This window comes from Scardinius erythrophthalmus, assembly GCF_964197995.2.
Source record: "Scardinius erythrophthalmus genome assembly, chromosome: 22".
In the NCBI taxonomy this organism is placed as follows: domain Eukaryota; kingdom Metazoa; phylum Chordata; class Actinopteri; order Cypriniformes; family Leuciscidae; genus Scardinius; species Scardinius erythrophthalmus.
In genome coordinates this window covers 11040191-11058055 of record NC_138242.1, presented here as the reverse complement: position 1 = coordinate 11058055, position 17865 = coordinate 11040191, and the positions used below count along the sequence as shown (strand labels likewise).

The following is a 17865-nucleotide window of genomic DNA, read 5'->3' as shown; positions in this document are numbered from 1 at the left end:
GGAGCAACTATGCTCAAACCAGAGCTGTTCGGACCAATAAAATTGTCAGGGTGGGCTTTATTCGTTGATGGACAGATGATCAACAGTAACGTAATCATCCACATCACCAAAGAGCGCTTAGGTTGAATTCATTGACAACAAAGACGGCTGCCGTTGGAGAATTGACCCTTCGCTAAGCCACACCCGAAAACCACCACAGGCCAAGCAAGCCTTCAAGGTCTGGCAAGCTTTCAAGCAAGGGAAACATGCCGAAGCGTTGTTTGTATGGATTGTGCAAATCTGATACCCGGTATCCTAAAAAAATTTTCCCTTCCCGAAACCTAAAACCCAAGGGGAGAAATGCCGGGCGTGTGGGAGCAGTGTGGGAGGCCCCATTCACAACTAAATGTTGACAGGATTAACAAAAACACCTATGTTTGCTCCACGACGTGTGAGCAGTAGCCTGGCGCTCTATAAATATAAGCGGAAGAATGTTATTATTGCAAAGTGGTCAGGCTAATGTCTTGTGTTTATTCCACAAGATTTATGGATAAGATGTTTGATTTATAATCATTAGATTATTTTCAAATTTCATTTACCCTGCTGTGCATGAACATAGCTGTTTCTCAATTTGTGTGTTTCCCATTTGAATGGTCAGCGTATGATATGAGGCGGCTGCTGTTTGCGCTGGGACCTATAGGCTTTAGCTTCAATTTTGATAAATTATTCTCTGATCAGTTGCATATTATGTCGTGGATATATCCCTCAAATGCATACTGCAGTCCCTTTTGTCTTGCTCTCTCAGATATATCACCTGTTCGCCAAAAAATGACTAATTATCTCCTTGGGAATGTCTGACACCTGTGCATACGTACTGTAATAGACGTGCCAGGAACGAAAGCTTGTCAGGCGTAGCAACAGTAACTAAGGAGGGTCGGGCTTAGCGAAGGGTCAATTGAGATGTGTAGATTCCACCATCTGTTATAGAAGATATCAACAGCGCATTAATTTTAAAAGAGGAACAAGAACCGCAATCAAGGCATTGGTCGATCGGAAAGATGAATGAAGAACATAGTCAGTCCGTTGCTCTGATTGGTTGTAGGTCTATCCAATTGAGTGCAGAGGCATTTTCTTTCCTGGTTCGGTTGAAACACGCCCCTTAATCACAGCCCAATGGAGCAGTATCAGACTCATATTCTGACTAGAATCTGAGTATGACGACGTCAGGCTACAGTGAAATACTCCGAATACAAAAACATGATGCACTGCTGAGACATTCACATTGTTGGGAAACAAGGCACCTATTGTATCCGTTGGCGTTCTTATTATTCTCCCGTTTCCATTTCTTCTTCTTCCGCTCCTGAGTCTATGGCAGCCCATAGTACCCTATGGTAAAATGTCGTGAAATTTGGCACACACAGATAGAGGTCAGTCCAAACATTCACCATAGTCTCTAACTCAATCCCTCTAGCGCCACCACCTGTCCAAAGTTTGACTTATGTTTTGCTAATAACATTTTAACCATAAGGGAAACAAAAGAAACAAAAAAAGAAACAAAATTCTTTATTCCTCATTTTACCCTACCCAGCCTCTGACAAATTTGATGATGAGGGTGACTTGGCAAAACTGTTACACATACTGGGCCTCATTTATGAAATAAACGTACGACAGAAAACTAAATGTACGGCCGTTTCCACGCAAAACTTGCCGTTTATCAAAATGCAGTCAACCAAACATAAAAGTCACACTGATCAATTGAAATGGTCCGCTGTAAAATCAGCGTGCCCAGCGCCCAACCAAACACATATTTGCGCATGTGAAGGATGCTGTTTTTCGTGGATATTGGAACACGAGTGAAATACAAAGCCTTGTTTAAGCTACATAATGAATAATATTTTAGCAACCAAACGTTACGTGGCAAATATGGAAACATATTTGGATTCTTGCCGAATAAGAGAGGTGAGCCCAGTGCCATACAATAAATTCATTTTGGCTTGATGTTTGTATGTTGTTTATAATGAATGCCACTAAAGCCTAATTTGTGTTTTATTTTATAGTTTAATATATAATTTATAGCTACTTATTTTTCAATTCTTGTTCTGAAAACCATTAAATTTAAAGTGATCATTTGTACATTGGCAGCATTCGATTGGCAACATACGTATTGTATGTTTCATAAATCACACGTGAAACCTGTCGTTAGATGATTTCTCACTCGTTGCCATGTTAGATTTATAAATGAGGCCCATTGAATCTAAACGTTGTCTGTCATGGGACCATGGCCCTATAGTGCCTGTGAAGTTTGTGACTATGCCACGTGCTAGTCAAAAGTTATAAAATTGGTTAGGCCATTCATTTTAATTCACTCTGCATTAAATGCCTCCATCTTCTAGTGATTTGGGTCATGCTTAGTGGTATGTGTGGTCTCATGCTTTCAGTCTTATCACTTGTTAACCAATAAATGTCTGTTCTCTGCAGACATACAAAAAGAGAAGGCTGGAGGGTGGCAGAATGGCTAAGGATGGAGAATTTAAAAACAATCATTTGAATGGCCTTTCATCTTCTCTCAACGGAGTCTACTCCAAACCGAAGCTGCAGTGATGCTGTGACATGACCAATAGAATGGATCGTCTCAGTCCAGTTATGCTGAATATTAGCTTAATAGCAGCTAATCATCTGATAATCAAACTGTGATTTTTAAAATTAGAACTTAACCATTTTGTATCTTTGTTTTACAAATGTTCCTCTCAAGTCTCATAACTGAGCGATATAAATGCTGTACAATAATTGAGGGAAAAAATATGTCCAATTCAAAATAAATGCCTTTGTTATGGAGTACAGCATTTACTTTATCATGCATCTTTGCTAGTTCATCTATAGCTGCAAAGAAATGGTCTGCAATGTTCTCTAAATCTCTACACTATAAATGTATTGTTAAACAAAATATGCCATAGGCTACAATCCTTTATCTGATTTGACAGTTTAGTGTAATTGAATATATAGAAATGGAGAATCTTATATATCATACAGTAGCACTAAGACACCTTTCCGAATCTTCATCACCAGCCAGACATGGATTGTTGTTGTGTACAGATATCAAGTTTCATGATTAATGCTATATCATTTTTTTTTTTTGGACTTTGTGTTAAAGACCCCATGAAATTGTTTGACAAATGGAGTTTTGTATTTCTTATTGCAACATGATGTTGAGGATATCAAAGGGTATGTCCCCTTGTTTAAACCGTGAATAACCTCTATATTAATGCCACAGCCATGAACCATGTTCTGCTACATCTTGCTGATCTTGGCAGGTGCTACAAGCAACAGACACTCATTCATGGGTGCAGGTTGAGTCATGAGTATTTTTAGTCTATTTTACCAGAAGATAAAGATTGTACATTTTAACTGTGTATATCTGCTAAATGTTAATTGTCAAATTTCAAAGTGGATTAACATGTATAGTAGATGACCCAAATACACAAACTTTTTGTCTCTGGTGCAAACCTGTACCATTTTAAATGCCATATGAAAACTTAATGATTGTCTTCATACTAACACACTAAATAAAACACTTGAAGTATCAAATGTTGTGTGATGTTTGTTATATTAAATATTATATATTAAACTTACAGTGACAATTCAATTGTTTTAATTAGGAGTAGACAATTCAGACAGACAAAAAAGGCATATGAAAGAAAAAACATTAGTGTAAAGTCCTATGAGGGATCTGCAGTGGGGGTCTCTGATAGGGCAACCATGGATGATTGTCCTCGAGGAGAGGCTGGCTGGAGAAGATGAAAATTCAAATGACTTATGGTGTCTGAGTAGTAGTTAATTGCATGTTAATTTATTAATTGTACATGCTAACATTATAAATATAAGTTAGATATTCTTGCCCTGTAAAAAGTCTATACATATTGCTGGCAAACAAAAGCTATAATGAACAAACCACTTACCACAGTAATTTTGGCCTCTCTTCTCGCTGACTGACTAAATGATGCTTCTGTACCCACATGAGGGATTAGGAGAGAATCCAACCTGCCACAGGGGATCAGAAGGGGGGTTACAGACAAAAACAGCATGTTCATCGTGCCAAGCACACATAATAAACCAGGCGTATACTTTTCTACCTCTTCTGCTGTTCATCACAAAATGCCCGAACTGTGTCAGATTCTGACTGCCAGAAATTCTAAGACATGAAAAAAAGCATATGACAGAACAGCACTTCATCAACAGACTTCTGCTATTAAATATGCTTTGTTTAGGAGATTATAAACTGAGCAGAAAAGAAACATCCCTTTTTCAGGATACTGTATTTTAAAGAATTTTGTAAAATCCAAATAAGCTTTACAGATCTTTATTGGAAAGGGTTTGAACAATATTTTTCATGCTTGTTCAATGAAACAGACATTTACTGCATATGCACCTGTGGAACAATCCTCAAGACATTAACCGTGTACAGGCAGAAGACAATTAGAAGTTGAAGAAAAGGATGCCCAGGGTTTCACCTGCGTGAAAATGGCATAGTCCTGCTGTAGGGAGGAATGAGGCCAAACCAGATGTAACCATATGACCCCCCAGACATGTTCGAGAACTTGCAAGTCGAGGAGTGGTGTAACTCATTATTCCATTTCAGTTTGTCAAGTGTCTGTGAAACTTGTTTAGTTTGTGTCTCTGTTGTTGAATCTTTTTTAGTTTGTGTCTCTGTTGTTGAATCTTTTTATGTTCATACAAATATTTACAGGTCAATAAATTTGCTGGGAAGTTGAAACTGGGAGGATGTTTCTTTTTTTGCTAAATTTATAAACATTTCAGTTTGCCTTTGAAGACAATCTACTTAATATGAAAATGTGCCCATTGCATTGAGAAATTGAGACAGACCACAGTCTCCTTCTCGATGGTTTTGAGAGACAGACAGTCCTTCTCCAAACATTCCAACTGCTGCACCACCAAGTCCTGGAACTGCTCCAGATGCACCAACCTACAAGCAGAGCAGCATGGTTCATTTTCTGTACCTCAGCTATAATAACCAATTAGATTAAAAGTGAGCAGTGTTATTTTAGTCAGCTTAACTGGTGATTATATTTCTAGACTATTTAAGATTATTTATACATTTACATGGTTTATGGACAGAAAAGGACAAATAACCTACTGAATTCTAATGCTGTGTTTTGTGCTCTGTACCTTTGATTGTGTACAGTTCCCAAGAGAGAGGTCACATTTCTCTGACAGTCCATTAAAGATTGCAGTGATCTGGCTTCAATCTTCTTATACCTGCTCTGGATCACAAAGAAAATAATTTCCTGCCGACTAAAGTCAGGGGGTAGTTCACACCAAATGTCTCTCATGTTGTACCTGTACATGCATATACCTGTATGGCTTATTTCATTAAACAAAATGTATTGACAAGATCCAAATATGACAAAAAAAGCATAAATGTTGAAATTAAGCCATAAAATGACATTTATGAACGGTATTTATCGGTGATTGATCAAGTCATAACCAAAGTTGAATATGAAGTGAACTGAAGCTATCGGCTTCAGAAGACTTGAAATATCGCACATAGGTCACTGATTTTGTCAAATAAGACATATTCCTGGATCAACATTTTGTTGATCCTGGAACAACATTCCTGTCCAAAAATGTAGTCTTAATCCTATCCCTACCCCCACCCATAACTTATCCCTAAAATCAGAGGAAAATGATCAGTGAATTACCCTGATGTAGAAGCACCACCCTGATTATAAGCCTATGCTTGACATAAGTAGTAAACTTGTCCCTCAAGTCTGATTGGTAGATTGTAATGTTGTTCCAGGATCAACAAAGATGTTGATCCAAGAATATGCTGTGAAATCGCGTCATATTGGCCTTCTCTTATGTTTTGGAAGTTTGACTGCACCAATTTACCGCTCAGCTTTATCTGCTAAATATCTCCTTTTAAATGAAAAAAAAAAAGAACCTTTGCCAATTCTAACTTTTGAAAAAAATTTAATTCTTTACCAATGCTAACAAAGTAGTTGGAAGTAGAAAGAATGGAGTTTTTGTACTTACAGAAAAGTGTGCTCTCAACTGAGTCTTAAAGCCATTAAATGCAGCTCTGACACCTGCACCCAACTCTTCCTCTGACTCCTCATCTTCCATCAACACTTCAGTTATTCGCTCTATCACACACACACACACACACACACACACACACACACACACACACACACACACACACACACACACACACACACACACACACACACACACACACACACACACACACACACAATATAGTGTACATTTGGCATTCAGGTCACTCTCTTTGTTTGGCAGTGAGCAGCAGCACACAATAGCTGCTTTTCATCCTTTCAAACAGAAAAACCAGAGCAAACACTAGAGTGTAAATGAGCCAAAAAAACAACAACAAGCCACTGTATCAAAATATTTACAGATTAAGTTAAGCATCACTAGTGATTGGAATAAACCCTGAACGCTTTAGGTAGTATTATTTTGATATAGTTAGTAGAATGGCTACTAAGTAATAAGTTATTAAATGTCAACTTTTAATACAGTATTAGCAAAGCTGCTTATGGTCAGTACAATGTCTGTTGGGACAGACATCAGAATAGTGTTAGCAGATTTTAAGCAAACAGTCTTCTAATGCTCTAATGACTGGTAGTTGACATGCAGTAAAAAAAGTGAACTATCAAAATAAATTGTTACCAACTTTTACAGTATGTGCATCTCATCCTGCACTGTATGTGCAGTATTCCCGTAGCTCTTGAGCTAACAATGCCAATGTCATGGGTTTGAACCCAAGGGGAATGCATGACCTGATCAAATGTATACCATGAATGCAGTGTAAGTTGATTTGGATAAATGTCTGCTAAATGCATAACTAAATGTGTGACATGAATGATATCATGTGCAGCTTCCTGAGGTACTACTCTTCAGCACCACCATACTTTTCATAAAATGTAAAAGTCTAGTTTTTAAGAAAAAAAATAAAAAACTCAAGAATTTGACTAGACTCAGTACTCTCATATGTGTTGGAAAGCTCAAGGGTCAAGATATTCATAATGTGGGTTCAGCATAAATGTAACTGTTCCTCTGTAAGATGTTCAAGACTGAACTCATTTACCTGCAGCATCCTCTAGTGGGCTAGACACAAAAAGTCTTCTAGGTTGGAATGTTGGTTGTCTGGGCAGCTGCTTGTCCCCTTTCATGTACAGCTCTGTGTGGCACATGTTTACTCTATTACCATTAAAATTGTTACTGATTTCTGAAGTCTTTTTAGGGATTTTATTTTTGGACATCTTATGTCAAAAAGTGTGTCTGAGTGTGGGGGGTTAGGTACTCACCTGATGATTCAAGTGCTTCAGTTCTTATGGGAAGTGGCGTTTCTTTATCCAAATAGTGCTCCTAAGACAGTATTTACTTAGTTAAAGATAAATATGCATTAAAAGCTCAACGTACTGAAATCAAGTTGTACCTCTTCAATAAGATTATTAAGTTCATCTGCTTGTAAACTGGTTTCAAAAACAGTCTTGTTTTGAAAACCTTGAAAAGAAACCACAATGTCAGGACATTTAGATCAGAATAAGCTATCTTCTAATGCAATCATACTGACCTGAATCAGCAGTGGTCTCTTTAAGTAATGACAATTCTTTGTTCAGTGATCTCCCTAGATTGACTTGAGACTGCCCGTCTTCACTTGGCACTTGAAGTCTTTGTTTGGGTGTTGAATACTAGAAATAAGAAAATCATTAAAAAGACCTACATTTTTATGCCCTGCATAATTGTGGCTATTTTGTTTATACCGCAAATCTTCTGAAAAATGACATTCTACCTTGGAGAATTCCTCCTCATTACTGCTGGGTGAGGAAAGAGGAAGAACTATGCAAGAGTTAAAAAAAAAAAAAAAAAAAAAAAAAAATTAGGTTGCAGCCTATCTGAAGGATTTATAAAGTGATGTAGCCTAGTCCTGAGGGATGAGGAAAGATACCTCTGAGTTTTCCCTTAGGCCTGGGCTTTCGCCTGCTGTAGTCAGCATGTGGAGTGTCCTTGCGGAGAAACCCTTCATCTGAATGCATCAACCTTATTTTCTTCTGCAATCAACCAATTTACATTTAATTTATAGATTTATAGATTTTGTAGACACTTTTGTCCAAAGCTGCTCCCAACAGAGGGGGCATAACTGTGTCACAGAGCCAACAATATTCAGTTTATATTATTCAGGTTTATTAGAAAGCTAGATTAGTCAAACTAAGACATTCTTAAATGCACCAATGTCTAACATGTATAAAATTACCAATTTACACAAATAATGGGGCCTTTACACATTCTGGCTAACCTTCACAGGAGTTCTACCAAGAGTGTCAGGGAGGGACTTTGTAGACCTGATGAAGAAAGAAGCATGTTTTTTGTGAGACTATGGCAAATGTTCAACAGTACATTTTGACAGAGTAACACTGCTGCATTTCATCTGCTGATTTCAATATTAGACAAGCATCATCAGACCATACAGAGATGTCACTTACCCATTAGAAGATGGTGTCTGACAGAACAATACAGTCTTGGCACGTTCAACCTAAACAGAAAGGCCAAAATCTCAACTAATCTTACATTTTAATATTTAGAAAATGAATCCATTTTGGTAGAAAATAATATTAAATATTTTCATTTTCAAGAGTCATTTGAGTGGCAGTTTATAGACATGGCACTGGCCAGATCAAGATAAACAATAAAATGAACAAACTGACCCAAGAAGCCCAAATTTGGTCAAGAAATTAATATTAAGTCAAAAACTGGACAGTAGGATCTTATATGTGTGACTGCACTCCACTGACCTGGTACCTCCATAAAGCAGTCATGAACGTTATAGTCTTTGGCTTCTTGTCATGTGACTTCCCTGATCGTTCTGTGTCAAAAGTGTCACTCAGACATTGAGACACCTCAAGGATCACCTGGGGCAGCCATATACACACCTACTCATATGCCAGAAAACTACATCCATTCTTCATCACGTGGCCCTTAGACATTATTCCGGTATTTTTTATTGTCACAAAGAGCACATTGTAACAACAACTGCTCAATGTGAAACAAAGCATAACAACTCTAGAGAACAGACCCAGAAGTCCATCAGCACATTAGTAAAGTACCAGAACAAAAACACATTACAGCCATATAGCCAAACGTATTTTGTGTTTTGCAAAATTTGCGGCTTCAGTATTTGTGGATTATTTTTTCATGTTTTAAAGTTTTAAAGGCTTTTGTTGGCAAAAACCTTAAATATGCAAAGAGTCAGTATTTACTGTGTTGACCCTTCTTCATAACCTCTGCAATTTTCCTTGGCATGCTGGTTAATAGTTTCTGGGCCAAATCCTGACTGATGGCGATCAGGGGCCGTATTCACAAAACATTTTATATATCACTAAGAGTTCTCCTAAATGGCAATAAAAGTTCTTAGTTAAGAGTTCTCTTAAAACCTATTCACAAAGCTGCTGAGACCAACTTTTACTAAGGAATAGAGAGAAGTCTTAAGCTAAGAGGTAAGGGCGGGGTTGACCTCATTGCTATGGATGATGTCAACACTAACTATGCATACAGTGATTGGCTGAAGGGGGAGAGGTCTCTGTCAGTGATTTTATCATAGAAATATTGTAAAATTCCAACAAAATGTTTAAAAATAAATGTGTCGCCATATTCAAATAAAGGTTTTGAAAGTGTCACTAATTAAACCAGTATATGTTCAGCTAATTGTCAGTCATTTACATGTCTGCATCTCAAGAGCGGCAAATTATGTTTTATAATCAAAGTTCAGGAGGAGCACGTTCAAACAGTCTATCTAATCAGCTTGAGAGGAGGTATATATATACACATAACCGAGAGCAGACTCACCTAGTTACCTCGACAGTTTTCTGCATCCCTCCCTCCAGCCGAGACTGAGGATACGGGGGAGAACTGTGGGTTTGGGCTAATTTCCAAGCTCAGAGCCCTCGATTCCCTTGGATTCCCTTGGACAGCATGCCAAATACGCTTGTTACGTTTTTTTTTACTCCATTCAATCATTTGTAAGTGTGATCTCGTGAAAACAACTGCCACAGGTAATCGGACATTATTTATTTATTAAAGATTTATTTTTGGCATTCTATTGTAGATTAAAAATCTATAAATCTAAATATTTATTGCATTTATGAAGAAAAGGTTTAACACCCAAGGCTCTATTGCCTCTATAGCACTATTGCCTCAATGGTGTACAGTGTAGGCGGATTGCCAGCAAACAGTCATAAGGGGGCTTCATCAGAGAAAATAACTTTGCACCAGTCTTCTGTTGTCCAGTCATTGTACTTCCTGCAGAATTTCAGTCTGTCCTTAAAGTTTTTCTTGGAGAGAAGTGACTTCTTTGCTGTACATTGACACCAGGCCAATGTCCAAAATTCTTTGCCTCACTGTGCGTGCAGATGAACCAACACCCACCTAGTGCCAATATTAAGCAAGCTCTACACTAGTGGTCACACAATTCAATAGCGGACTTATCAGGAGGAGAAAGTCTTGGCGCTAACTGGACACTCTGGGACGTCCTGAAGCCTTCTTCACTGCAATTGAACCTCTCTCCTTGAATTTCTTGATTCGATAAATGGTTCTTTTAGGTGCAATATTCTTTGCAGCAAATTCCTTGCATGTGAGGCCATTTTGATGCAAAATTGATGATGCTGCACACATTTCTTTGGAGGTAACCATTGCTAACACAAGAACACACATTTTTTAGCAATTGGTCTGCTCTTATAATCCAATCAGAATGATAGTGATTTCACCTGACTAGTACTTGTTCACACTTTTCCCATGTGCTGATGATATGATTAGAGAAAAGATGATAACTGGTCATTCTGTGCCATTTTTTTTTTTTTTTTTTTTTTGCCAATGAAGCTTTTTACTATAATTTATAATGTATCTGATCACTATAAAATAGAGACAATGTGAATCAACACCACAACAACTGAATCAGAAAACTTTACAAAACAAGATTTGTCGCTACCAATACTTTTGGACATGGCTGTACATTTTGGTACACCTATCATTAGGAGGACATTCCATAGACGTAAAGAAGGGGTGTTCAAACCTGCTCCTGGAGGGCCACTATCCTGCACCAGTTAATCTAGGTCTTCAGACATATATGGGTGCTTCTCAAACAGAAGGCAATGCCCTATAAGGCTGCATGTCTAGCCTGACATGTCATTAAGCACTGTCAAAGGCTGTCTAAATTTTAATCTATGGAAGGCAGCTTTCGTTACCACGTCCTTCATTCAGCTGATTTTGAAGGATGCATCAAGTGCATCCTTTGCATCCTTCAATCACCCACAATTCTTTGTACATTCCAGTTCACAAAAAAGAACTGATGAAAAATGAGTCTGCGCTGAGTTTGTCTGAGTTGAGTTTGTCTGAGTTCATTATGAAATGTAAAAAAACGTTCTGCATTTTACAATTTTTAATAAAAAAAAAAATGTTTAGGATGTTTATTTAGCGATTTTGAATTATGAGGGAATCGGCATGTCCTCAATGTAAACGGCATGGCCTGAAACCTGAACACACACCACAATACAAGACTTTGGGTCCTCATAATGTAGGTCAAACGAGAATACACACACACACACACACACACACACCTCTGTATCTGAATGATCCTTAAAGTGAAAGATGTCTTGGCCTGGGGTTCCTTTGACTCTTCTCTCACCAAAGAAAAAACAAAACAAAAAACAAACAAACAAAAAAAACAAAGTAAAACCACTGTTCTCTCTACCAGAGAGTGCATTTACTGTATCCAGGAATAAACAGGCTTACTTTGATATTAAGTATCTGCTTGTTCCACTCAAAAGAAGGGAAAGCTTAATAAAAAAAAAAAAAAAAAAAAAAAAAAAAAACCGTTTTGGTGAAACTGGGTGCCCATACAATCATTCACATATGTGACTACCTTAATTTTAGCTGTCTGAATTATATAGTTACCTGATGGATGCCTTTAGTTTCTCCAGCAGGTGGGCTAGGGAAGAAAAATATCTTCATGAGACCGACTTACTCTGAAATCAGATACTAATTTGTCTAATGAAAATCAATTGCAGAAATCAAGATGCCTTCTGCTCTCTCAATGCAAACACAGGGCTTTACATAAATAGTTAGAAAAACATGCCTGGAATTTTTTTGCAGCTTCACTGTTTTTTCACGCTGGGGTCCTGTACAGGATGATATTTCATATTTATAAATCTGGAACAATGTAAATGATCTTTAACACTATACGGCTGTATCTGTTGAGAGTGTAAGATGCATTGTGCCTTCTATCGTGGTCACGGCATCCCCTGATTGCAGAGTGTCCTAAAAAATAAACATACATTTATAACCTGGTTTATGTGTGAAGCATATTTACCCATTTGACTATGACTCTTTGAAAACAGTAATGTCAAGTCAAGTCAAGTCATCTTCATTTATGTAGCGCTTTTAACAATGTAGATTGTTCCAAAGTGGCTTTACTGTGATAATAGGAAATATAGTAACAGAGATTGTTTTGGCTTTATAGCAGCTCTAGAATAAAGTTATTGTCCAGCTAAATTTAGTTTTGATTGATTCACTTCCGTCGCAACCAGTGACGTGCGGTGATGTCTTAAAGAGGCTAGGCACTGAGTTATGAAAGCCAGATTACCTGATTTATTGTTTAGGCTAATAATACATAATAACAGTAAACGTTACACACAAGCGCGGCATATCAAGAAATGTACAAATCAGGATGTATCTCTCTCTCTCTCTGTCACACACACACACGTCTCACACACACACACACACACACACACACACACACACATACACGCACGTCACACACACACAAGCGCAGCACACAGGCACACACCGGTAACAGTAGTTTATGTCCACTCCAGCATTAGAATGCAACCATTATTAATCCTTATTGTTGCACAACGGCCAAAAGTAAAAGTAAAATCACACACTGCTCAATTGAATATGAAGGCAAATGGCTTGCATTAATTCAACCATATTTATCAATTCAATATTAAGCCCAAAATAGTTTTTGACTCACCAATCGGTAGATTATTTGTAGCCTACATAAAATTCATCCGCCGCCCTTTCCTCGTGAAGACGTCGATCACAGCTTTGTAAAACTCGTCTTTACGGGCCTTCAGTTTGCAAAGTCTCTGGTTCTCAATTTAAAACATTAAACTCTGTGATGACGGCCTTTTAACTCCGGTGCTGTCATTTTGGCTTTGAATTTGGCGCGGGGATTAGGCATGTAGGCTAGCTGTGGTGTAACGTTAATGACGTTAGCTGCGCAAATGTCCAGTAATATCTCGATTTTAATTGGTCCATGTCTGATATGTTACGGAGATGTTACGGGCATACCATATTTACGTCCAAAGGCACAGCAGAGTTGTGCTTTTTTACGTACATGTTAAAGAATACAGGATCGAAGTGCGCATGCGCAACATGGGTTTTTCGCTTGCCGTCTGCAATGAATGGACAGTAAAAGCACTGCTTATTCTACGATTTGTTTTTTATTTGATTATGCGTAACTGCTACATTTGTCATCATAACACACATATTGCATATATAAATCACAAGAATAAACAGTAAAAATACAAATACAAGTTTATTATTTAATAAACAATTTTATTTTTGAATTTTGGCAGGGTAGGCAGTGCCTAGTTTGCCTACCCAGACCGCACGTCACTGGTCGCAACGATCATTAGTTATTAACTAAGGGGCTGCTAAGATGACACTGTTTTAACAGAAAAATAAGTTCTCTCTACGCAAACTTTAAAAACGTGAGAAGAACCTGTGAGAATGCTGATGGCGTGCACATGCGTATTACGAGTTCAGTCTATAGGTATGCACATTTGAATATATGTGCGCAGGTGTGTAGTCCTTCCCTACAAACCAACCCTCAACAAACTAATTTTCTGGCCTTAAAATGTATAATACAGAATTTTTATCGTTTCCGCATAGCCACGTGAACCGGAGTTATCCCGACAACGCATGTATAATATGCCAGTACCTTTGAGGCTGAGGCAGGCTGTGGCTTCTCTGCAAACACTCTTGTCAGGGCTGTTTGGATGTTGTGCTCTGAACTAAAGATGATTTTGACCATTTTGCCAGTGATCTCTCCATGAGAGATTGGGGAGCTCATGTGAACAGCCAATATCTTCTGATCATCACACTCTAAAGCAGTAAGAGAGAAAAAGTAATTTTAAGACAAAGGATTAATGATCTGAGCCCCAAATATTTGTGGGATTTAAAAGCAATTCCAACCACATTAGTCTTCTTCAGGTTTGTGTTTAGTTTTAATAAAGAAAGCCATGATAATTTTATGAATATAAGAAAAGCTTGTGGTTGTTATTAAACCCACCTTGAAGTTCATACGTGCTGACAACATCTTTAGGCAAGTGAATTAGCTCCCACAGTGTGTTCTGCCACAAATGAAAGCTCAGTTTAGTTGCACTCCTGATTTATTAAAAACCTTTCTGCACTAAAGCATATTTTGGACACACCTGTGGGTCATTTACAAAGAAACTAATAGTGGATGTTCCAATGTTGAAATCCACCCAAAACTCTTTCAGAAACTCATCTTCAGGCTTGAAGAGCTAAAAATAAAAATAATAATAAAAAAACTCATTCAAATACTGGGTGGTGGGAGAAAATGTGAGATATATGTAACTTCTGAAAGTAAAAGGGAAACAATTCATGCTTACCTCAGCTGAATCAAGAAATGCCTGAATACAAGGGAATGAGAAGACTCTAAGACAGAGCAACAGGATCATGAAAACATGTCAAAACTTTACGGATACAGGTGACTGGATAAAGCCAACATAATAAAAAATAAAAAATAAATAAATAAAAAATAAAATAAAAAACAACACCACCACAAACTTTCAAATATACCTTCTTGAGTTCCCAAAATAACTATTAAGTTCATTCAGAAATGTCCTGCAGTCCTTTAAATAAAAGACAAAAGGAAGAACATTGATACCTGCAACATACTGTGCTTAGTGATTCTAGTACTTTGAGCAGTAAAAAAATAAGTGCCTAAACATACAGTTTCAAAATCTTTGTCACGAATTGAAGTAAAAGCTGAAGCAAAGCTTCTGAAATGGAACCATTTGCCAGCAAAGTCTTCTCTTAGTTTCCTTGGTGTCATCCTGCAGAGTGCTTCAGAGATGGCCACCTGCATTTCATAATCTGGTGACAACAATAGATAATGCAGTGTGAACATTACAAGTGCTCAAATTCCATAATTTGTTTTTTGTTTTTTTGTTTGTTTACCAAATTGATGACTTACCACCAATGTCTGTCAGCGCTTTTGCCAAGTCTTCTCTGTAAGTGATGACAAGGTAAGTGTTTGCAAAGAAATTAGCTCATTTTTTGTGTTGTTGTAGTGTCGAGCAATTTGTTGTCCACTAGAGCGCAGCCTTTCAACATGCAGATATGAGTTACATGAGCTCTCCAACGTCATTATTTTATTTTAAAATGATGCTATGTAGAAATTAGAACAATAACTAGAACTATTTGTATTCTAGAGAACCTGTCCCGAGTGCTCTCAGTTTGCTTGTAACTGGATGGGAGCGTGGCTCGTTTGAAGTTTAAAGGGTTAGTTCACCCAAAAATGAAAATGATGTCATTAATGACTCACCCTCATGTCGTTCCAAACCCGTAAGACCTCCGTTCACCTTCGGAACACAGTTTAAGATATTTTAGATTTAGTCCGAGAGCTTTCTGTTCCTCTATTGAAAGTCAATGGACGGCATACTGTCCATGTCCAGAAAGGCAATAAAGACATCATCAAAGTAGTCCATGTGACATCAGTGGCTCAACCTTAAGTTTATAAAGCGACGAGAATACTTTTTGTACGCAAAAAGTAAACAAAAATAACGACTTTATTCCACTATTCATTTCCTTCTCTCTACGCCTCGAGTGAGTTCACGTAGTGTTTTTGCGCAGCGCGTCTATGTTGTACGTCACACGTAGGCTCACTATTGGCCGACGCTGGTCATGTGTGATGCGTGTGACGTACAACACAGACGCACTACGCAAAAACACTACGCGAACTCACTCGAGGCCTAGAGAGAAGGAAATGAATAATGGAATAAAGTCGTTATTTTTGTTTACTTTTTGCGCACAAAAAGTATTCTCATCGCTTGATAAACTTAAGATTGAGCCACTGATGTCACATGGACTACTTTGATGATGTCTGTACTGCCTTTCTGGACATGGACAGTATGCCGTCCATTGACTTTCAATGGAGGAACAGAAAGCTCTCGGACTAAATCTAAAATATCTTAAACTGTGTTCCGAAGATGAACGGAGGTCTTACGGGCTTGGAACGACATGAGGGTGAGTCATTAATGACATAATTTTCATTTTTGGGTGAACTAACCCTTTAAGTGAGTGTGTAACAACAACCATACTCTCATTTAATGGCAATGCGTGCTGGTTGACGACTTACAAGAGCCCAGTATGGTCATCTGACTGGCAGAGTTTCTTCCTTGTGTCTTTGGGACTGCTGTCCAACATAGAGTTGATGGTTCTGATGGCCTGAGTAAAAATAATGTCAAATTATTTTACAGTATAAATGTTTTAGCCAGTCATTATTTGCAATTGCGTCATGACAATTACCTCTAGACGCAGACAGAAAGGCACTTCATAATCCAAAACTACAGCTCCAAACCGCAGAAGAAATATATCCAGGATCTTACTGCTGCCTTCCAACAACACCAAATTAATTGAATAGTATTATTATTACAATTAGCACAACAACAAAAATAATAATAGGATATTAAATATTTGAATGGGTCACCTGCAAAGGTGATCTGACACAGACTCTGTATAAAAATAAATAAATAAAAAAAATATATAGAATATATTATAATAAAAAATAATTTATAATACAAATTATAAATTATATTTATTTATTTATTCTTTAAAATTAGTGTATAGTCTGGATGATTTAAAATATATTAAATAAATAAATTATATTAAAATAGAATAACGCGGAGTTAGAGACAGAAAATGCATTACCATTGCAACCTCGTAGAAAACTTCTATGAGTTTCATGGCTTCCCTGGATGGTTTGTGCTGTTCTTTAATATACTCTGACGCCATCTCAAACCAATTCAACATGTAAAAAAGCGAGCAGATGATGATAAATGATCATGGGCTACTGACCAGTAGGTTTAACGTTAATCTGAATTAAATAAATGCTTATCTTCACAACCAAGCCGTGATGAACAAGTTTCTGGATGCTGTCCTTATCCTTACTGATCAGATGTTCAATTGCTTGTAATATTAAAGAAACATTCTTATGTTCGTTTTTATGCAGCTCCTAAAGAAGAGTAATAATAATTTACATCGATAAGAAAGGTCCACTTTTGCAGTGGAGAATCTTACAAAATAGCAAAACAGATTTGAAAACTCAGAAAAAGCTAATTCAAAACCTGCCTTGATAACAACTTCGTCCAGTCGATCGGTCAAGGATACGGAAGATTTTTCTTCAATAAGTATCATAATAGCCATGCTAACGTTATTTTGGACAAAGGCATCATGGAATCTACTCGTAAACTGTACAATTAAGAGAAGCACTGGATGAATGTATGGCATAGGCTACTAAAAACAACAATAACAAACTCAATAGGGTTAATTGATTGTGCTTCAAATAAAAGTAAAATTAGAGGAGTACATATAGCTACTAATAATAGGCTTACATAATCAATCGTTATTTTATTAGTATGTGCAGTTCTAAAGAGGATATAGCCTATATTTTAAAAAATAGACTCACACTCATGATGCACAGGCAGGCGAGCTCCTCGGACTGTAGACTGTCTAATTAAACACACGTGGCTTTTAATTAGG

At 37.4% G+C, this 17865-nt stretch overlaps 2 protein-coding genes across 5 annotated transcripts in view; one reads left to right on the top strand and one right to left on the bottom strand.

The window, feature by feature from the left end:
* elovl2 (ELOVL fatty acid elongase 2) overlaps positions 1–3561 on the top strand; it is a 103218-nt gene extending 99657 nt beyond the window's left edge. The window contains exon 8 of the mRNA XM_081352278.1: positions 2458–3561. Coding sequence (XP_081208404.1) covers positions 2458–2580 — 123 coding nt within the window. The 3' untranslated portion in view covers positions 2581–3561. The remainder of the gene's footprint in view (positions 1–2457) is intronic.
* A 7-nt stretch (positions 3562–3568) lies between these two features.
* sycp2l (synaptonemal complex protein 2-like) lies at positions 3569–17855 on the bottom strand. 4 transcript variants are annotated; one of them, XM_081352274.1, is made up of 33 exons: positions 17792–17854; positions 17455–17574; positions 17222–17338; positions 17035–17136; positions 16814–16838; positions 16633–16718; positions 16463–16551; positions 15299–15333; positions 15056–15198; positions 14902–14954; positions 14712–14757; positions 14511–14603; positions 14369–14429; positions 14018–14181; positions 12291–12330; positions 12149–12191; positions 11968–12001; positions 11806–11849; positions 11631–11688; positions 8505–8554; positions 8318–8363; positions 7970–8072; positions 7814–7860; positions 7595–7712; positions 7457–7524; positions 7326–7386; positions 7106–7198; positions 6031–6140; positions 5164–5258; positions 4861–4960; positions 4110–4168; positions 3936–4017; positions 3613–3764 (listed from the first exon to the last, which is right to left on the bottom strand). In XM_081352274.1, the coding sequence occupies exons 1-33, from the start codon at positions 17795–17797 to the stop codon at positions 3696–3698; spliced, it is 2460 nt and encodes an 819-aa protein (XP_081208400.1). In that variant the 5' UTR covers positions 17798–17854; the 3' UTR covers positions 3613–3695. The 4 variants fall into 4 exon arrangements, with proteins under 4 accessions (XP_081208401.1, XP_081208402.1, XP_081208403.1 ...); XM_081352276.1 differs by lacking the exon at positions 17455–17574 and having other exon boundaries at positions 3611–3764; positions 17792–17855; XM_081352275.1 differs by lacking the exons at positions 11631–11688; positions 11806–11849 and having other exon boundaries at positions 3569–3764.
* Between the last annotated feature and the right edge of the window lie 10 nt (positions 17856–17865).